The 23324-nt window shown below is 39.1% G+C and overlaps 1 protein-coding gene across 1 annotated transcript; it reads right to left on the reverse strand.

The window, feature by feature from the left end:
• Nucleotides 1-1881: 1881 nt before the first annotated feature.
• Nucleotides 1882-22421, reverse strand: GRK7 (G protein-coupled receptor kinase 7). Its single transcript, XM_010117389.2, has 4 exons — nucleotides 21672-22421; nucleotides 20478-20915; nucleotides 7096-7367; nucleotides 1882-2899 (listed from the first exon to the last, which is right to left on the reverse strand). Exons 1-4 carry the CDS (start codon nucleotides 22419-22421, stop codon nucleotides 2557-2559), a joined length of 1803 nt encoding a protein of 600 aa, XP_010115691.2. The 3' UTR covers nucleotides 1882-2556.
• Between the last annotated feature and the right edge of the window lie 903 nt (nucleotides 22422-23324).

Below are 23324 nucleotides of genomic sequence, written 5' to 3' on the forward strand. Positions count from 1 at the left end.
GTCTCACCAGAGCAGAGCAGAGGGGCAGAATCCCCTCCCTTGACCTGCTGGCCACGCTGCTGGGGATGCAGCCCAGGATGCGGTTGGCCTTCTGGGCTGTGAGTGCACATTGCTGGCTCATGTTGAGCTTCTCATCCACCAGCACTCCCAAGTCCTTCTACTCAGGGCTGCTCTCCATCCATTCCCCGCCAAGTCTGTGTTTGTGCCTGGGATTGCCACGACCCACGTGCAGGACCTTGCCCTTGGCCTGGTTGAACTCCATGAGGTTGGCACGGGCCCACCTCTCCAGCCTGTCCAGGTCCCTCTGGATGGCATCCCTCCCCTCCAGCGTGTCGACGGCACCACACAGCTTGGTGTCGTCGGCAAACGGCCTCATAGGGGATATATGATTCTAACACGACATAAAATTCTGGTTCCATCTGTACATAACCTCCTTCCATATGGGAATATGGATATACCGAAAAATTAGCTATGCGCTAGAAAACCTGCAGGCATCTCCGAGTGCTGCTTTATGGCTCTGGAGGATTTGTGAGATGGCATTTCTAAGGATTTGAGGTGTTCCGATTCAGGACAAAAGTTTGATGCTACTAGCACTAGCCAGTCAGGGGTTTTTGTGTTGTGATTTTTTAAAATGTAAATAAAGTTTTCTGCCTGGGTTTCTTAAATCTATTAGTGGAATACCACTCTGTGAGATCTTTCTACAGATGGGAGCAGTGAGAAATGAAATCACTGGATCTTGGCAGTGGAAGTGCTCTCCTAAATCCATGACAGAACCATATGACTCTCTTTCCTCCTCTGCTTTTTGCAATCTTCCAGGATCATCCTTCTCCATTAAAAGCCCAGTCAGAATTCAGTTTATATGGTTTTAAATTATTTGACAGAATATCTCCTCTCAAAAGGCAGACAATTAGATGCTCATAATTCACGAACAGAATTACTGACTATCCTAAGTAACGCTATTCTTCATGATTTTCACTTGAAAATTAAGTATATAAAGCACTGGAAAAGCAAATTTAAAAGGAAAAAAGCAACAATTATTTTTCTATTTAGAACAACAAAATGCATAACCAATGTATTACTTAGCTGTGACTAAATCACTTAAAGCATTTGAAGTTAGAGAGGTTTTGATTACTGCAATGTTTTGGATGAGCTATTAGGTTTTAAATAAATACTAAAATGATGTGTTGCAAATTATAGACCCAGCTGTAGAAGACATCATATCTGTTGGCTTTCCTCTTTTAAAACAGATATATGAGTTCAATCCCAGAGTCTATATAAAAGAAGTCTTTGAGTTCAGTAGGTTTGCTCTATGAGAAATAAGAACTGGGGTATTAGTAGCCTCCAGGACTCCAAGGAATGGAGCCATTTCAGCTTTCACTTCAGTCACTGGAAATCATGGCTAGAGCAATGGCAGTAAACCACGCAGAAAGTTTAAAAAGTTGCTGACTACCACCTATTTTCTTAGCGCAGGAAGTCAGCGGGATGCATCTCATGAGTAACACACTTCAGCAGCAGCAGGTATTTGCAGAAATGTTTCAAATTCATTCAATTTAGGTTGTCATAAAATCGGAAAATAGAACACATCAAAATTTGCAGGAGAATCAATGAACATTTGAAGATAGTATCAACTTGCACAAATAATGTTTCCACCAGTACAGCACTTGACAGTATAATGCATTTTGCAACTACTGAACTAAAATTTATATTGCACTGAAATACGTTTTGTAAAAAGCCACTTCTGTCTATTTGTAGCTGAATTTATCACCAAAATATAGAAAAATTATCAGGAAACCTGATAAAAGTTAAAATTGATTGTCAAAAAGAATGTCATAAATAAGTTTTCTTTATATATGGTATTATAACTTAAAAAAATACACTTAATAATAATAAATACATGCTTTATTCAGTTAAATTGGTGCAATCTTATCTTCACTCCCTTAAAATCAACTTTGAAAAAAGTTTGATTCTGTCGGTCCTGTGAGAAAGTGTAGAGCGTTCTTTTACATTTTATTACAATTTGAACATATTACAATCAAACCATCCAAAAACTAACAGAAATTAAGAAAACAACAGACAGACTGGCTAACCAATAAGATGTCAAATTTTGAATCCACTGTCTAACTGAGAATATTACTTGAAAATTAAAAAATCTTTCCTGAAAACTGTAGAACAGAGGAAATTTCAGTAGAAATAACAAAGAAATAGAAATGAAACCAACAAATCATTGTATTCAAAGTGGTAGTCAGTCATTTTTGAAAGGTGTTGCCTCCTCACTCTATTATTGCTTTTTCTATTTCAGAATTTCTCTAATTCTAAGTTTTTTAGAGAAAGATGGTTCTTCATCTTATTAAATCTCCAATAAAACAAAAATATTCTCTCCTCTGTTAGAGTAAAGGAAGATAATACAGTCTATAGCGCTGGTGGTCCTACATAGCCTGTCAATGTCGTAGTACACTGACCGGTTCTTCTTAACCAGATGCACTGAGCTTCTGAAACAGTGCCAGAATATGGACAGTTCTGAGGTGGTTTCTACTCTTTTCGTTAATGACGTGATATTTACAACAACAAACAAACTCCTGACTTAGCTTCACCTCCGTTTGCGTAACCCCCGGCATCTACTCTGTTAGGATCATTCAGTTCTTCAAACAGTCCTGTTTCAATAATTTCCTCCTGCCAGGCGATAGGGACAGCACCTGTTGCAAACTTCTTGAAGAACTTCTTATCTTTGTCATCAAACTCAATTCCTCGTATTTCAGAGAAGTCAGCAATGTCTGCAACATCTTTGGCATAGACAACTGATGGATCTGGCACAAATGGAGGGTCAATAAGGTTTGCCTCTAGCCTGTGGAAATTTATTGTTTTGAAGAAACCGTGTTTTCTTGGGTCGTCATCTTCATTTCTGCAATAAAGCAAAAGTTTGTTAATCAGTATGATGTTGTGCTCTCAGATACAGGCATGTCTTTGTGTTGCATCCATTACAGTATTTAAAGTAAGGAGAGATACAGACATATCATGCAATGCAGTTTCTTTTTTCATAACCAAGGAACGCTGCATTGCACAATATAAGCAAAGCTGAGAAGCAGAAAACACCCATTATTCAGTACTCTGCCTCTCCAGGTAAATCAGTCCGGGCAAGGTGCCACGCAAGAGCTGCAGTCCTGCTTCTGGCAGCGCACCAAGATACCCAGATCGGAAGACACACGTTAACCAGAACTGAAGGTACAGCAGGACGGGGAGGGGCAGAGTTGGATTTACTGTCCAGCAATGAAAGTACAACGCTTGGCTCTACACCAACTCGGATAACAATATCTGTTAAACTCTAGGCTGGGGTACGCTGGTTTAACACATCCAGAGACTGACTGAGGAACAACGTTCTGAATGGGAAACCGGTGAAAAATTACATTTTTGGTTTGAGCTTAATTCAAAGCAGCTATGTGTTTACATCATAAAACTCAGTTATGTCGCTCTAATAAACACTCCCAGTTTTTAATGGGTCTGTCCATTCAAATTAACTACTCTTATAAATGAACAAAGGTTTTAAGTAAGAGATTCACAAATTAGCAAAAGTATGTGTGCCACTGTCACAAACACAACCCTTTATTAATATTGCTAAAACCCAATAATAAAATCCAGAATGGACTAAAATAATTACAAATACATATTTTAAGTATATCGTATGAAAAACAACTGCAGGCCTCAGGGAGAACTTCTGCTGTAAAAGAAACAGTGAATTGTTTCATTGTGGAGCCACAGAGAGAGGTGTAGGATATTCCGATTATAAGAATAATTGGAGACTCCAGTGTGTGCTTGTGAAAGCGTGACCAAGGACCACAGCTTTTGAACTGCACCTCTGGCGTCAAGGCACGCGAAGTTCGAGGTTTGAATTCCACTGAAAGGAGCAGCAGACAGGACAACTGCATTTTCTACAGTTATGCATTCTTTTTGTTAAAATGTATTTATGGATGCATTGGTCTCGAAAATGGCAATGTAGGAAAAGCACATTTGTCTCAGAAAATGTAGTTGCTAACATGTTGCTTTCCTCTTTTCCCACTTCCATACGAAATCATATACTTAGCAAAGTGGAAGCCCTCATGTATTTCTAGACATTGTTCTATGAACAAAATGTAACGCAAACCTTTGGCAAGTCTTTTTATCTTTGCAAATGTGTAGAAGCATCATAAAGAAGTAGTAGATTTGTGTGAATATGGAAAAAACTTCATTTTTTAAGACCTTATGCCATGTGTGCAGAACAGCTCCCTCCAGCTTGCCACTACTGCTCGTTCCTCACACACTGTCTTGCCATGCTTCCGCCTGCCTCGGTGCTCTCCAGGCGCAGCTGAGAGGAAACCACCAGTTGCCCTTTTTAGCTCCCTTCTTAGCAAACTGTCATTTTGTGCCTCTGCTGCTTTCTTCACCACCAGCCACTAACCACTGTACAGCACTGTGACCAGGATGCTAAATCACACCCTGAAGAACAACAGATGCTCCCATCTGGGCACTCTGGGCAATGAAAAAAATGATGTTTTCAAACCAAAAGAGCCATATGAACACAATTCTGAATGTATAGGTTAAGCCAACAGGGATCAGGACTTCTGCATGTACATAGTCTTGCAAAATCATCTCCTAACTTAACTAGTTAGTGATAACCAAGTACTTAAGCAGCCCCCGAGCCTGATGTGATTTCTTTACATTCCCTGCTAGTTTGAAGTGCATTAGTGTTGCTGTTCAAATTAACTGGTGTCCTGGGATACCAGTGGGCTAGTGCTAACAATCCTGCTGGGCAGATGTACTCTCTAAAATTGCCCTTTATTTTGCTTTTCCTGTCTGTAACAGAGACCAAAAAGCACTAGAAGCTGGTGAAGGCTCCAGAATGGATTGCTCTAGTCTTTCTCCTCTGAATGTATTTTTTGACACCACCAAAACCATAAAAAGCTTAAAAGCATAAAGCTTCAGGAACGCCATCTACTGGAACCCACTGAGCCATCTTCCCGCGAGCTGCAGGTGAACTCGAGCTCTTCCTGTGTGAGCCGCACGTTTACATAACTGAAATAGAAAGAGCAAATGAACTCATCTCATCTCTGTCAATTTTGTATTCCTCCATTAAAAAAAAAAAATCACTTTACAGATTTGGGATTTGAGATGTCACTCCCAAAAAGCTTGAGTGGAGAAAAAGGGTTACATCTTTCCTGAGTTAGCCAGTGACACTGAGTCTTCAATAAGAGAGTCAAGTATTGTGAAAGGTCAGATGTACAAAGTAAAGCTGTCCTTGAGCAGCTTTACCTTATGCAACAGGCACTTATGTATAGCCCAAGGTCTCGCTGTCCTTAGTAGAATTACAGTGCTAATCTTTACATAAGAATGAGCTGTCCTGAATAGCATCACCCGGTTTAAAAAGGTACGTGCAGGCTTTTATTCTGTATCATGCCCAGGCATGGCATACATCCCATCGTTTTCCTTCTCCAAGTATGGCACATAAGAGTAAGAATATCTTAAGTAGCAGAAAATTAAAAATCTGTGTACCTTTCTGTGTACATTTCTCCCACTGCTGAGAAATAATGTAACAGTAGGTGGACAGAATGACCATAATGATTCCCTCGGCAAAGGGAATGTGGCTGCAGTGAGTGAGTAGTCTGTTGCTGGCTTTGGTTCAGACTTGCTGAATGAACTTGACCAACTCACTCAGAATGTCTAAATTTCCTTTTCCCCTACTCGGAATTTTGTTTACTTCACAAAATGCTGTAAGACTAAATGGCTGTAAAGCATGGTGATTTTTAAGGTAGAATGTTCTAAATGTTTCTGTATTAAATTTATTTTTTAAATAAGCTTTTTAAAAATATAAAAATAATACAGATTTTGTATCAAACATACTCTACGTGTTGTTGGAGATATTTTTTTTTTTCCTGCAGCCTTACAGAACTGTTGGAAAAACTCATTAGGCACAAAGAGTAGCTGTCTTCATTTAGCACTGGAATAATATGTATATTAATGATATATTATCTTTCATTAAAGTAAATTCTTCCAGGCAAATGAATGACTAACATTTTGCAAAACTATTCCACGTTGTTATGAAATATAAATTTAGAAGACTATCTGCGTATTTTTATTAAGTCTTAAGTCTCTGTGTCACCTTTAGACTGGAAAAGCACCTGACACATGTATTTGTACTCACAGACAATTCAAGTCATGGTGTATTTTAAAGACAGGTACTATCAGTTTCCAATTATTTTTTAAAATTTTTATTATATTTCTTTTGTCTATATTGCAAATGCAGATCGCCAGTCTGTCTCATTAGAAACGCACTAAATTATTTGTATATACACACACATAAATATCAGAGAGATGAGAGAGATTACAAGTTAAATATTACAATGCTTAGCTTTTCAATTTCCTTCTTATTGAACAGGTTCTTGAAATTGCTAAGTCAGGGACACACCCATCAGTCTTCATCAACCCAAAGTCATTTCTGAAAAAACATTTTGCTTTATAAGAATTTGTGCTCAGTATTGTTTTCCTCCCTTTTCTCCCTGGGATGAGTTAGGAAGACCAGAACTTCTATAAGATTTTTTTTTTAAAGCACTTGAGTAAACCAGAGGGGTTAAGGTCTGTCTCTTCAGTAAGAAGCCAGTGATGCAGCCTTGGAAGTCAGATATCTGCAGGGAGGAGAATCCACACTGCAGATTTGGATTTTTGCCCACATCATTCCAGTAAGCGATATGGCCGAAGATTCTGCATTCAGTCTGCAGTAGCACAGATGCAGGTATCTACCTGAATATCCTTTACCTTTAGGAAAGAAAATGCAAGAGAAATGGGCAGCTCCCTTCTCCCAAAACTATAGAGTCTAACTTCACAAAATACGAAGAAGGGAACTCCTGTGAGTAGTCTGGGGTGAGGATGCACAATCACACTACTGCAACAAAATTCCTTATTTCCATATTATCTTCAAAACCTTCCGCCTCTCTCTTCCTAGAAGTGAAAGGAAAAAATCAGTACTATGTAGAAAGTCAAGATCTGACCTCTTTTTGTGTAATATGTAAAGTAATAATATTGTTTGCTGCTTTAATTTGGCTTTTACTGAGTTTGAGAAGTAAGGCATACCTGCTTCCTAAACGATTCTCTGTTTTCTTGGCCAAAAACAGTCGGCAAATATCTTTCGCTTCCTCTGTAAATTGAGCATGTTCAAATTTCACCTCATCTTCCAGAGTTCTTCTTTTAACCTCATCCTTATCGACCTTTTCTTTGAAATCCTTAAATGGTGTTCGCGCAGCAATCATCTCATAAATGCTACACCCCATAGCAAACCAGTCCACGGGATAGCTGTAATCTTCTTCCTTCAGGATTTCCGGAGCCATATAACCATTTGTGCCAGCCTGTGGCAAACACACAGACAGATTTACTGTACAACATGATAATCAAATGCAAACAGATTAGTCTGTAATTCTTCAAAAATATTAGTAATACAATATATATATTTTGTATGTAGAAATGCTGTATAATTGTTTTTTTTTTAATCTAAAAACTCTGAAGTATAACCCCACTGTAGCACAGGGACTATTTCTCTGTCTTCAAACATTTTAGCATATGGGAAAACTCTTCAATATGCTCTTCCAAGGGGAAGTGCCTGTGCAATTTCTGACTAAAAGTGGTTTCTTTTTAAATTAATGTTTAGCTCGCATTCTTCCTCCATATTATTTTTTTTTCCTGTTGAAGATAGTGCTGTTAGCTTTTTCCTGTAACCACAACTAGCAATCAACTTTAAAAGTTTAAAAAAAAGACAAAAATCAGACAGTCACCCATTCCCTCCCCATTCAGTGGCTACAACTGGTCCAAAACAGGGGTGTGCTGCCAGTGAGAGAATTCTCACCACACGCGGAAGTTCTCACCCACGCTGCCTGTTGGATTCTGGACGGAAGTACTACATCAAGGGCCAAGAAAAACTCTTAAAACCATTGTAAGAAAGTAAATCTATGAAAATTATAATTAGTAAATTACAGGCACTCGAGTGAAAGAATGAGTTTGTGTTTCCTAACTGAAAAAAAGCTCTCCGAATAAAGACTGCTACTACGTACAGCACCAACGGACTCTTCTCCAAGAGAAGTGGCCTCTCAGAGAGAGGAAGCTGCTGTCTCCTGGCTTTCTGCTGCACCGGTACGTGACCGAGGACGTGAGATTGTAACGGGAACAGCATTCCCTCAGCCTGCCCAGCATTTCCTGCCATTTCTGATGTTGTATCTTGTTTTGTAGATTTACTAGTTCAGCTAACAGTGGTAACTGTGTCAGAAGCTGCTTGAATCTCTTGATATCTTTTTGAAGTACTGGGACTGATTTGTAGCATTACCATTTAAAATGAAAAATTATGTTTGTGCAAAATCCCACTAAAGGTTATTCAGGATGGTCACCAGCAGTGCTACCAGAACACACGTAGTGGCAGAGATTCAATCCAAAGCAAAACAGACTTAGAAAAGGGTAACTAAAACTACAGCTCATTTAGGGAAATTATATTTGCAAAAAGCACAGCTCAATAGATGAATTTTATTTCATGAAGTTCGGGTAACTCCTCTAATTTTTGCAACTTTAGTTGCAGGTCTCCCTATAAACTTTAGCTCATGCCCCTATACGTGATGGCATATACTCTGCAGTAAACAACGTGTGCAAGAGGGCACAGCTTGGCATCAATTACAACATAAGCCTAATGAACAGAAGATTAAATCCAGTTTGTTCTCTCTTTGGTTTTGTGGTTATTTTTACTTTTAGAGATACAGAGAAAATCCTCCATTTGGCTGAAAACCAGAAATGAGATGAAAAGAACAAAAATATCAGCCAGGTTGAAAGCAAAATAAAAGGCTGAAAGCAAACTGTTGCCTCCCTTACTAAAAGCAGGAAAGCCCAGAGGGGCCGCATGGGCACTGCAGCAGCTGACATCATTCCACAGGTAATTCTGTACTGCTGGCATTGAATTTCCCTAAGTAAAACTTAATATTGAGAGATATCCTGACAGTGTTACATTTTTATGGACATACACTGCTCCACTCAGAAAGGAGGACAAGTGCTCAGATACAGATTGCTACACCCAGATCCATCTGTCCTCAGGAGATCATGAAACCTGGAAGACAGAGGAAGGGCTGAAAGCAGTAGAGAAAGTTTGGTGCAAAAGGATGTGCACAGAGCTCATTGCCAGTTAGTGAACACAGACAATAAATAGGCTTCTGGAATATTTCTTGTCTTTATTTTTTTTTCTTCTGGGAAGCACTAAACATTCTTACTTTTACTGAGATGAAGCTAGGGCACTAATGCCTTGAAGAACCGATGAGTCATATCATCACCAAAATGGTCCCTGACAGCACAGTACAGTCTTTCTGATAAGAAATTACTTAAAAGAAAAGTCAGAATTCTGATTCTGTGATCATAAATGTGTCTTAAGGCAGCTCCTTTCAGTCTGTCTCTCTTCTCTCCCACTTGTGTTCTTTCTTCCATAGTTGTTTTTTTCAAAATAAATAGTTGTCAAGTAACGTCAGTCTCTTCCATGTGGATTTTCCACATAACCTTCAGTAAGTCACACCACACAAAAGAACACCGTGCTTTGACACGGTACTCGTGTTTCTCAAGAACAGAGAAAGCAAGACCACCAAAAACATTGCATAAGCACAACTGAACAGAAGTTAGAGATGGACCAACAGCAGTGTCCCTTCAGAACAAAGTGAAAGACTGTGGATGGGGTTAGTGTGAAGAATTCAAGGTTCTAAGTCAGTAGCACTGAAATCTTTTGAGCTGTTATAAGCTGATGCAGCTCAATCCGAGACAAGTCTAGAAACATATCCTATTCCTCTGAAATGTCAAACCACTCCAATACAGAATTTTATGAAAGCTGGTTTTCTCATGGAATTTCATCAACATTTGAACCTAATCCTAAAGCACATCTCTCCCAATCCTGAAGCTTTCCTACGATTCATAGTGAAGGAACAGGCTGAGAAACAGGAATCTAAATCTAATCTCATAGCCCCTGAGGGTCAAAACTCCTTTACATGTTACCATTTTATAGCAGAAACAAACACATTTCACAAGTAATCAGCAGTGATTTTCAAGGGGGAAGAAACACATAAACAAGATGGGGGGGGGGACACACACAATCTCTGCAATCTTTATCAAAACAGGAATTTGAAGAAAGGAAGAAAAGAGCTTAAATTTTAGTCTTTTCCACCTATTTCTACCATATGTGGAGCTTTGGCAAAATAATTTGGGAAGAAAGGTGATCATTTGGGAAGCAAGATGATAAAGCCATAAGCACTTGCTGCATTAGGGAACAAAAAAAAAAAAAGGAATTATTCAACATATATCTTTCCAATGAAGATTTAGTTCTATCTTTGGGGAGTCAATAGCATTAGAGGGAAGCTAAAACCTAACATCCCTGCACTAATCATTATGGAGAACAAGATGTCAAAAATCAGATCATCTTTCAAGGAGAAGAGAATCTGTGGCAACACGAAAGGCAATCTCATTGACTCAGGAGAGGTTTATTTAAGCAGGTAAAACAGAAGCTTACTGAAGGGTGTTTTTAAACCGTACAACTCTCACTAGCAGTAGTAGGATCTGAGCAGCCAAAAAAATAATGTCTTAGATTGAAAATGTATTCACTAATTCCCAAAGCAAAAGTGAATCAGAGTAATGAGTTAAGTTACTCTCAGCAGGCCAAGGAGTAAATAAATACACTGTCAATTATTCTCAAGTGTAAAGAGGAAAAAAGGACAGAAAGTAAAAGATTTAAAAGATATTGCAAAAAAAAAAAAAAGATAAATGCATTTTTTTTTAAGATGGGGTCCGTTGTCCATGGGCTGGTATTGAATATTTATTTCAGTCAGAATTATCCGACCACACCTCAGAATGAATAACTGTAAGTATGGGTTACTGGTATGTCTATAACCCAAAAAATCATTAGGTTTGTATCATTTTGTAGTTGTTTGCACTCAATACAATTTATAAGTAAATTCAGAAGTTGTGTATTAACTGGAGAACAACACTGTTTCTTATTAGATCTTGTTTTACATGGATAAATTTCACTCTTTTAATGGAAACAGGCAAAATTTAAAAAGCACACTCAGAAATCTAAATTCCTTTGTTCCCAGCCCCACGATGGGCGCAGGGATGTGCAGCAGGTTCTGACTGAGACTAAGACCAAGCATAGTCTCTGCTTCTTTGCTTTAGGATTCCTGGTAAGGGCAGGAACCATTTGAACACGTGTTGGGTGATCAAGTGATCTTAGAGATACACATAAACATAGCCCTTCACTGACCTGCAAGGGTCTAATGGGACACAGTTTTAAAAAAAAAAAAACAACAAAAAACCACCACAAAAGAACCAAATAATGTTATATTACCCTAATTTTTTTTTACAGAAAGCAGAACTCACACGTCACTGCAGAGGTACACAACTTTTTCAAATACAGTCAGTGCAACACCAGCTATTTTGTGCTGGGCCTCCATCTAACGCTGTCTTTTGTGATGATGAGTAAGATGCCTTCCTTGCATATGCTAAAATATAAAAAGTCATTAAATTTCAGTCAATTAAATTTTAATTGACTTGCTTTTGAAAAGGGTTAAAAGATCTACTTCTCCCTTAATTTCTGTATCTTGAGAACAACCCAAAATACGATTTTTCAATAATCCTCTAAGATGTAATGACCAAATGTTGTCCTTGAATACATCAGCAATGAAGTTCTGTTAAGTGGAACTGTTGCTTTGAGCGTGGTTTGGCAGGGCACAGTAGAGGTGACTCATCTGAAAGTATACAAATGTTTCTTTTATGAAATGTGATCCTGCATAGATTTTTAAAAGGTCACATAATTGTAATCTTTAAATAACACAAGCTACGATCCTGAGGAGCACTAAGTACAGCCGAGGGGTCCTTGGCACGGCACAGCTCTGCGCAGAGCAGGGCCTGCGGGGTAAGTACGCTAACACACCCTACTCGATTGCTGGCTGGAGAAGGGAAAGGCCGTTGAACACTACTGTTATCCCCGCTTCCAGCACATGCAGGGGAGAAAGAAACAGGGCTCTCTAGAGTTTTCATCGGCACAGAAACAGGCAAATTAGGAGAAACGGGATTTAGATCTCTCTACCTTTTCCCACAGATCTCTGCAAAACAAACTCAATTGATATCACAAACCAAACAGTAAAGCAAATCAGAATGTCTATCTTTTGTTTGCCATGGCACAAGAACTGTTGAACAGATGAAAAAAAAACAAGCTGAGTTTAGCTCTATCAGCTGTTTCCTGGGGCTCGGTCCTTCCTTCCTCCAAGGGGTGCCACTGCCGGCTTTGTTCTCTTGTCCAGCTGTTCCTCCACTCCTTCAGCAACGGCCTGAATGACCCTGCAGGAACAGACCGCGGAAAACTCTGCTCTGCACATGAGCTGATGGGCCCTAGATGTAGAGAAGAACAACTGATCTGCCTCTGCCACTCACTAGACAACAGTCTTTCTTCTCCCAAGAGCCGCTGTGAGGAGGAGCGGAGCATGATTTGAACAAGCCACACAGAGCTGTAGTTCCTCCACGCTTTCCCACCACATGTTCACACACTAACAGGAAGGCAGTTGATCAAATGAACAGGCAGTTATCTTTTAAAAGAAGACACAATCACATCTAATTAGGACAAAAGGCCTTGAAAAGTCTCACAGAACAAAGACTTTGGCACACTTTAATGGTTAGCACAGGGAAGGTTCTTTGCCTCAGATCACCGTTGTAGATACAAACTGCTAACAGCCCCACCTTGGTGAAGTGCCATCAGAAGAAATATGCACTCACAGGCGGTGAAGCAGTTGGACATTGTAGGACTGGAGCACGCAGGACAAGCAGAACACTTGGTACAGACCCATAACCACATAATTAGAATTCAAGAATTACCAGGATTCTCTAGCCTTCCTGTTTTCCCTTTAATTTCTCCTGACCATTTCCCACTTATAATGTGGGAATAGTAACACTTCACTTCAGAGATGTTTATGGTTTTATTATTTAATGACCATAGAATATTCCAGAAACAGTATTAATAAGGGAGAAAAGTCTCCATCCACATAGCTCTCTCTGTATTTTATGAAGCTCTTTCTAATGAATGCAAGTGCAGTGTCACAGCACAATGCATAGCTGGCTTTCTCAAAGAGAAATTCTGTGTTCAGTGCCAGTGTGAGGGAACAGGACTGCAAGGTGCCTGGAGAAGGGTACGGGCCCTCCCGTGTAGGTCCAGCCCCTGTAGCTTAAGTAGCGCGATGACAACGAGGCCTTGATGGTTACTGTCTATCACGGAAATCCATGGGATTTCCTCCACCTTATCTTTCAGGATTATGACGAACGTTGGAGGTGCAATTCTTCTACCAGGAAATCCAGGAAGATGCGTAGTGGCTGCATTAGACCAAACGCCCGTGTGGCCAGTTCACTGCCTGTGAGTTGGCCAAAAAATGGATGCATATGAAGGCTGTAAGAACCTGGTGTGTACAGTGATACTTCTCCAATACTTTCCTAGACTCCAACTGTTTGCAGTTCAAGGGCTTGCAGAGACAGAAACAAAGTTGTCTTCCATCAGTTGCCCACTCTCCCCTGAACCTAGATAGATCCTGGCCTCTACAAGATCTTTTGCAAAAGAGTCCTGCAGCTTAACCACACATCATGTTAAGAACCACCTCCGTGTTGAACATGCTACCTTTCATTAGTGGATCTTAAACTCGAACAATCAGCAAAATCAAGCCCAGTTTTCACTTGCTGGTGTCTGTCACTTCAGGATTTTATTTCGTCTTCATAAAAATTGCATTACATACTTGTGAACTGAAACTGCTCATCACAGCCAGCAGCGTGCCACGTGTGGCCCAGTATGAACAGAACTACCACGCGCCTCACCATCCTGCAGCCTGCGGTTCTGCAGTGCTGCTCCTGGTCACAGCTGTCAGATCAACAGCTCCAAGAATTACATTGTCAGCTAAATGTTGCATTTCTCACCCAATAAAATACAAACATATTTGACAAGTGGCCCACTTGATGATTTACCAAAAAGATCACTCCAGAATGTATATTATTTTTTATAATAAATAATGAGCCTCAAGAGTCAAAGGGACTAAGAGTGGTATTTAGCACTTACTTTGAACATTTTTCATGTTCGAAGACCTTAATTAAGCTTTCTACCGGCTCTAGGAACTTGATAAGGAATCTTATCTCTTGCTTTTTTATAGAACATGCTATAGCATTTATTAACTGTCAGATTAAACTGAATGAAGAACGAGGTTAAAAGTCATGCAAACAAACCTGATGCTACATCTTAAAGGGCTCCAATTTGTTTTCCCAGACAGAAGAACGTGTCTCATGGGTGGCATGCCCTGTGTAGGAAAAGCATGTCATGGGACGCATTGCTTTCTGATAATTTTAGATGACTACAGTATCTTTTTAGCCATCTCCAAAACTGCAGGAGGCAGAATGATCCCACAAAACCATTTGTGCTCCTTTCACTCTCATGATCACGCCATTCAGAGCAGATAAGGTTGCATGCTGTAAAGCGTATGTTTCACAGATTAAAAACAATCTGAAATACCTGTCATGATGACACACTTCATTAACAACTGGGATTATAAAAATTCTTAGCAACAAATTTCTGTTAGTAAAACATCATCAATTCTACATGTCACACTTAAAAATGCGTAAGCAGAATGGCAGTTTTGAAACTGTCAAGTAGCAGCAAGTTACCCTAATCCTGAGCAAATGAAGGGCTGCCATTTTTCCAAGTGCAAGGAAGAATAAATTTTTACAGAATCTTATCCAGTAAGAATGCCATGTGATAACGACCAAAGGTTGACTGTAGAATAGCTTGTTGAGTTATTTTTTATTTCAGAAGTCTGAACCCTCCTCCCGCTTCTCAATTGCCTTGAAATTAAATTGCAAGTTTCAGGAATAGCTTTCCTTCTGTTTTCCTAAGAAATAGAATCTTATAATAAACAAACATACAGGAGGGCAAAAGGACATTTTGAGTGAGATTTTAACCAAAACATGTTTTTCCTATAAAAATATTATTATGTCCTTCAAATATATAAAACATAGCACAGGAAAACCGTGAAGAAGCCTGCACCTTCTGAAGATATCAATGCACTTTTATAAATACTACAAAAATATGTTTGTCTTATTTTTCACAGTTATTATGTCAATATTTAAGCTCTCTGGCTCCCATGCATCTGCACAGAAGTACCTCAGAATTCACATGCAACAACTGCTTTGCACAAAAGCCATACCCAGTAAGGGCAGAAAGTTCTTCCCAAAATTAACAGCAAATACATGTTGACCTCTGGAAAAATGGAATTAGGCCCTCTATAGTTCGATATGTGGAGGATGTGAGGCTACGAAGCAGAACATGCTCATGTTTCTCACAGTCATTCTCAGAAAATTGTCATGCTTTTGGATAAGGGCAGGAGTATTTGACTCACAAGAAGTTAATTTTGAGCAGTATGACAAAAAGTTGCAGAGACTTCAAGAAAATGGATATCGGATCAAACTGTTCAAGTGGAGAAACTTGGGATGGAGGCTCCTCATTTCTGTCACAGACAAAAAGAACTAGTTCCAGAATCAATCAAGTGAGGACATAACTGGACAAAGCATTTGGCCTATGCAAAAGCCATCTTTGCAGGCCCTCAGTTTCTCTTTGATGCCTATTTCAATGATGTAAGACAAAGAAAACATCAACATTTAAAACAAAGAGAACATCAACGTTTAAAAAGACGAAATTCTAAGATACAATCTAGTTTATGCACGGTATGATCAACACATCAGAACAGATGCTACCAGCACATTTGTACAAATGTAGCATTTTGTACAAAAAGTCATAATGATATTTCCTGAAGTCCTGAATAATTATACTATCAATCACTGACAAAGAGTTTATTTCTGTTCTGTTATTGTTTAAACTTGTGTATTTTAATTTTTTTTTTGTGCTTTCTCCATTCTAAAGTCCGCCAGAACTTCACAAATACAAATCGGCACAGCTTAGTGAAATTAAAGTTTTCTAGACTCTGTAATTATTACTGTACCAATTACTTACCACTGCCTATATATGTTCAAAATAACATTCACATGGAAAGCCAGAGGCCTCTACGGGCTGCTTTAGCAATTGAGAAGAAAGGGAGACAACTAAGGCTGGCTACCCAACTCTTTCGAGACCTTTGTAAGGAGCATTTTTTTTTTCTGAAAGAAGGGTATTTTTATTTATAATAGTTACAGACAATTTGGGATAGAGCACACAAATATTTCTGAAAAGGAGTATACGTAATGACAATACTTAAAGGATACCAAGGCTACTTCTTCAGTCACAGAAGATTTAATCATCAGCTGCACAATGCTTTTTCTGCAGCATAAACACACATTACTTTGTCAGAAGACCCCATGAAAGTCACCCACTTAAAATTCAAAAAACCTTTCCACCCACAAATAAAATATTTGGCTGGTAAATAGTACATAAACATTACAGTTTCATAGAAATCTTCACCAAAAACTTGGAAAATGTCTAAAACATGAACTCGCTAACTAGCCTATGGCTTGTGCCATGTGCCAACCTAACCACCTAGCAAGAAGGGATTGCTGGATCCTCCCGGCAACGTACGGGTCATGGGCATTTATTTATGCTCAAGACACTAGCAATTTTTTTTGATGGTTTCAAAGTGGAACAAATTTATCTTCCACGGCTTTTGTAACCTTCACAATGCATCGAAATACTGTATTTTTTTTGTAATCTCTAATGAAATAAATGCACAGATCATAGAATCATAGAATCATAGAATGGTTTGGTTGGAAAGGACCTTCAAAGGTCATCCAGTCCAACCCCCCTGCAAGGAGCAGGGACATCCCTGACTAGATCAGGTTGCTCAGAGCCTCAACCAGCCTGGCCTTGAACGTTTCCAGGAATAAATCCATGTGTTATATACTACTCAACCTGTATAAGGAAAGATGAAAGCCATCACATGATGTTTCTACTTCATAATATTATAGCAAAAAAAAAAAAGAGACATAGGAAAAAAAAGGCAGAGAACTGCTGCTTTGTTTCACTCTGATGTATTAAGAGACATTTTCGTACCAGCATAGTTACAGTCAAAGACATGGAGACCAACATTTTTTCAGCAAATGCCTAAGGTCAGATGTCTATTCCTCATTTGTTTACTTGGCTCCTCTGATAAATAAAAAGTATGGAAGAGTTTTCTGTTTTATTTTGCTTATTTACAAGGAAGATCCACTTTACAGTTGAAGAACTAAAGAGATAATGAAAAGATTAGCAATCAGGAAGAGAAACCCAAATTCCTGAGAGAGATTTTTAGACAGTTGTTGAAAAACCTTTAATTATTTTACTTTATCTTTAGCACCTATTTAGTTCACAACTACATAAAACAATTCAGAGGAAAGCGCTCTATTTAAAAAAAACCCACCATTCTGCTCCTTCATTTAAGAGCATGAGACTAAAACAAAATCTCCATAGTCAGAATGAATATAATCTCGTAATAAAAGTAGCTTTACTGAATACAAAGTAGCTTGCACTGTAGAAATCTGATCAGTGTGAGTAAACTGTTAAAGTATGACCCAGAAAAGTGTATTACTTTTCTTCTTCTGAAACGGTGCTTCAGCAAAACAAGGAATTCAACAGTTGCTCCTACTGGTATTTCTAAGGTGAAAAATAAGAAATAAAATGAAAGATCAAACAACTCAAGCTCACAAGCTTTCATTAGACAGCAGAAAAAAAAAAAATCCATTAAAAAAAAAAATCATAAGGTGAAAACACCACAATAGATGCAATTTTAAAAATTAATTCTACCATACATTTAACAAACAAACAATTTTAATTCTTCATAATATGTGCAGACTGGCTAAGAAAAGTTTATCTTACTATAAATGACCATTAAGTGTACCAGACAGCTCAAGCGTGGTTTCATTTAGTACGAGGGATAGTGATTAATCACTTCCAGGCAGTGGAACGAGTTACGAGTATGAGTACAGCAAAGTTAGGCATTATTCTCTTAGTGCAATAGAACAGTATTTTAGGCATGATATTGAAGAACCAGGTCACAGAAGAGGGTGACAAGGCTTTGAAGTCGGAACCGCTGGAGAGATGAATGAAGTTCAATGCATTACAACATCCATCAAAACAGAAGGATTCTTTGCAAATGGGAAAATTAATGGAAATGAAAAGGTTTTATGTTATAGATCAGTAGTATTTTCCCTATAATTAGTGACTGAAAATTGTAAGCCTTAAATTGTCAGTTCAGACCATCACCCAAAATCTAGAAACAGCTTTCTGATGTTCGACACCTCACTCAGATATACAGTACAACACAGAAGTGGCCTGGAGGAATGTATTTTCTGCTTTAGCTTAGAAAATTGCCCTTATAAAACTGTCCACAAAATGACGCAACTGATTAAATTTGATTTAATAAAGCTGTCTTGGGGCCATATATCTTTTTGGTGAAACAAATCCAAGCCTATACAAATATCTTCTCTCAAGATTTTTTTAAAGTGATAACAATTTGGTAGTCATACTCAAAAGCACACTATGATATAAGGTTTCTGCCAACTTTAAATCATAATGTAACTGTGATTGGTAAACAAAAATTAATTTAACAACATGATTTTTATTTTATTACAGGGGTACATGGTGAAGCTTAAAGCAACAAATTTTGTAAAGGTGTTTTTAGGTCTTCCTGTGTATGGCGTTACTATAAATAACAGTAATATCTAGCTCTTACATAATGTTTTTTAGCAGTAGCTTTCAAATGACTCAAATAGGGTTAGTTTATAGAAATACAAAATAATACTGGGAATTATTATTCATTTAACTCTCTCTTTAAAAAAAAGTTCTTTTTATTCCTTCTCCTATTTCAATTTATTGTATGAATAAAACTACTTTTAACAGAAATTCCTTATAACAAACTACAATCATGTAGTATATTAAAGTTTTTGCTCTAATAAAAGCACCCATATAACAGCGAATAGTGCTTCTAAAACCAGTGAACACCAACACAAGAAAAATCATTATAACAACTTGATGACTGTCACAGAACGTGAGGAGGAACAACCACCTTGTCCATTAGTCCTTTACAATTCTACCCTGACACCACGAGAAGTGGTTAGATGTTTCTAAATACACTCTTCCATTTTGGTTTTTTTTCCTTCTGCCAAACCCCACGTATTCACAAGCAGGAAAAACTGCTCTTGGACAAAGTGATTTTTTTCTGATCGTAATAACTGCATGCATCGATCACTTGCAAAGCACAGTAAGGTTTATAGCTTTGGGTTCACTGATCAAAATGTCATCTTCACCAACAAAACAACATTCCACTTTCACAGAAGTTCTATTTAAAAGCCTGCCTTAGCTTTCAGAGAAACTGTATTTTCACAATATAGTCTCATTTTAAAAGTATTTCCTATCTAATGGTACATCTGTTTCCATGTTTTCTTTCACTGAGAACTAGAAACACTCACAATACAAACTTTTTAAATTGCCATGAAAAAAATACATCCTTCCAACCACACATTACTGTAATAAGAAACAACGTCACAAGATGTGTGCACCTTAAGCACGATGCAAAAGGTTACTAGCAGGTCCTGTCCCTTCCACTGAATTTCTACAGAGTAACTTGAAGGACTCAGGGAGTTAAATATGAGGCAGTTAGACCAGTTTATGGTGTTGCTTCTGTTTCTTCATACTCTTCGTGTATTTCAGACACATTCACTCATTACAGACATCTTTAAGCTCCAGACACCTCGGGAGAAATACACTTTTTTCATAGTTAAGCTCCCTGAATACATCTTTCTTTGGTAAACCTCATGACGTTATGACAAATCTGGGTTAGTTTGGGATGACCACAGGCACAGCCTAATTCACATAGCAAAACCCTTTCCTCTCTTTCTTCCTACACATGCACGCAGGCACGTACATCTGCACACTGTCACCAAGTCTGCTAACTTTTCAGGAATTAATCTGTGGGGGGAGGAAAGCTGGGAACGGTTTATTGTCAGCACCATGAACACCTGCAATACTATCAGTAGCATCACTTAAGAGTAATCTGGAAGAGATGGTATTCTCCTAGGAGCAAAAACTGAGTATCAGTGGAGTCAGATCCTTGACTGCTGCTCGCTAAACAAACAAGTAATTGGTTAAATCCCTGACTGTGCACTATTGCTCGAGGCACAAGGCATCTGTGTTAGCCTCTCTGAAATGACTGTTTCTAGAGTTTATCTTAAAAGAAACAACGGGTTAAACTGATTCTCATGTTTCTGTGCAAGAGCTGTTATTTTACTACATATAGCATCTAGAGAGTTAATTAACCAAATCTTCTTACCACCTGTCTCTTAGAATGAAATGACCACGTAAGGTCTTTAGCAAAGAACAAATCCCGGGGAATTAGATCTTGGACTCATAATGCATTAGAAATAGAACAGCTTCCCTTGCCACTGCCCACGTTCAGTGAATTTGTACTCACCCTCTGAGTGATGCTTTTCCCCTCTTTGACTTGCACTGCCAATCCAAGATCAGACAGTCTGCAATTGCCATGATCATCCAGGAGCACATTTTCTGGTTTCATGTCCCGGTACACGATCTTGATGGAATGGAGATGCAGAATCCCACAGGTGATCTGAGCTGAGTAATAGATGACTCTGTTCATTTCCAACCCCCTTTCTCCCATGTTGTAGATGTGATATTTCAGGTCCCCTCCATTCATGAGACTCATGACAAGACACAGATGGCTTTTGCTCTCATAGGCATAAGCTAGTGTGACAATGAAAGGGCTGTTGACCTTCTCTAGGATCTCTTTCTCCAGTAGTGCCATCTTCTCTCCACCTTTCTTTTTCAATCTTTTCTTATCCAGTTTCTTGCACGCATACATCTTGCCAGTATTTTTCACCTGGATGGCACAAACCTAGAGAAGCAAGATGCACGAGGAAAGGTAATGAAGGAATTTTACACATACAGACTAGAATATCAAGGGCAGTAATGGGCAGAAACTGGGGAATCACCTATTAGTAGCTGTTGATGCTAACTTCTGTGGCTGACTACATTAGGAGAGAAAATAAGGAAAAAACATGTACAATCTGTTCTGCTCCGGACCAGTATATGGTGGACCTTATGCAAAGTTCTGGAAGACACCATTAGTAGACACATACTAGCAAATATGATGAACAAGGATCCATTCTCTGACCATGAGAATAAGCCCCATGTACAGTTGCATCTGTACAGCTAAACTCTCTTCAACCTCAAAAAAAAAAGGTAGCCTCACTCACACTGTATTTTGGGAAAAGATCCTGATGTATACTATACCCCTAAACTGCACCTAGGAAGTATCTGGGAGTGTGTGAGCTAGCACAGGCTAAAAACTAGTCATTAACTACATGGACAGTCATGCAAGCTTTTGTAAAGAAGCCTGCTTTTTTACTAACGTAGATAATATAAAAATTTTAGAGTAGCTAAAACCACACTAACAGGCATCTAGAGCACATATCACAGTATAGAAAACAAACCCAGCCTAATTTCTGTTAACAATTAACAATGTGAAGGAGCGAGATTTGCAAAAAGCTTAGACAATTTCTTAATCCATTGCCAAGTTCTTCTTTGCAAATCCACTTGCTGGTCTTGAAAGAGGAGGGATGATCCACATCCTTAAAAGTACAGCTCTTACCTCTCCAAAGCCACCTTTGCCCAGCACTCGGAACTCATAGAAGTATTTCTCAGTTACTGGTTGCTTCTCAAAAACTTTCCATTGGAGGAATTTGTCATAGAAGGGGCTGGTCTGGAAGTCCTGGAAGGGCTTGCCTTTAAGGAAGAGTTTGGTTTCCTCCTTGGCCAGCTGCATGACTTTCTCATAGTCTTTTGCTGTAGCTGCCTGGCATTTGCTGGCCAAGTCAGAGCTCATGAAAGCCAGATAGTTTCTGGAGCCTGCCTTAAGAAAACTGCTGATCATATTCTCCATTGTACTGCTCTTTACATTGACCTCTGCCAGCTCCCAGTTTGACACCTCATCCAGAAAGTCCCCAGCTACCAAATATTCTGGCACTGTCTCTAAGAAGTCTCTGAAGAGTCTCTTGCCAATGGGCTGCTGCTCACAGATGCTGTCATAATCAGCAACAACAGACTGTCTAATCTCTCTGCATTGATCAATCTTGGGCAGCGAGAGGCTCTTACGTCTCTTTTGCATCTCCTTGGTATCTCCTTCTCCGCTCTTCCTTGCCTGCAGATAGGCTGTGTTGGCAATGAGGTTGTCAAGCCCCCCCATGTCACACATCTTGGCAAGTTCTTGGGGTGGCAGAGCCTGGTTCAGACAAAATGAGTCGCTGGTCCAAGCGCTGCGCTGTTGCTGCCCTGCACTTCTCCCTGCTAGTCGTGTGTGGGGGCTTCTGAAAAACACCAGAGAGACTAACTGCTTTTGCATTAAATACCTCTCACGGATTTTCACTAAGTACCTTTAGGTATATGCACCATTTGTGGAAAGTGACTGGTAAGAGGTTTCTCTGTAAGGAGCTTTAAGTTTGCTATGTATAGCTGCGGGCTGACATCCTAGGCAAACCTCCTCACTGGCAGCACCAAACCCATGCAGTTCAGCTGGTGTTTTTCAGAACAGGTCCTGATAACCTTTAAATGTAGCGAGATGGCCTCTATTTGGACTGTCCCTGGCTACTGAGAACATGCAGTCTGCAACACACATATATTCCAAACTCAGCGGCACTCTGGCCATAGTCAATAGGACAATCTTGTATCTCCCTTGCTCGACACACAGAACACCAGCGTTCTAAGAATTACATAAGCCAGGATCTGGCTTTAGAGAAAGCTTTTATCACAAATCTGCCATGCCTGAAACAGAAGTTGACATAGACGAACATGAATAATTGAGCTTTAAATTGTAACACAATTCAGTGGTTGGAGCATCCACACTTCCAAAACTCAAGTTACACTCAACACCAGTGACTGTGAGCTCCACAGACACTTTGTGCAAACCTTGATGCCTCATGTGGCTCTGAGAGGATTAAATGCTAAGACCTGCTGTTAGTCTAAAAATAATGATCCCTATATATGAAACAATATATAGTTCTGACTTTATCTCCTACCCGCAGAAAAAGAGAAAACACTCCAAATGACCAGCCAAATCTTGCCAAGACATTTCCGTGTGTTATTGTGGCCTCAGTTTATTTTCCCTGCTGAACTTTAGTAAGTGGCAGGATGAGAAGGTGGCAACAGCGCATGGCTGAGGTGGCACCAACAAAGGGACAAAGCTGATTATAATCAAGTGATGGCAAATTCCACTTGACTTCACTCACTGGCTGCCTATCAGGAAGTC

The sequence above is a fragment of the Chlamydotis macqueenii genome, chromosome 9, assembly GCF_036417535.1.
Source record: "Chlamydotis macqueenii isolate bChlMac1 chromosome 9, bChlMac1.mat, whole genome shotgun sequence".
Classification (NCBI taxonomy): Eukaryota; Metazoa; Chordata; class Aves; order Otidiformes; family Otididae; genus Chlamydotis; species Chlamydotis macqueenii.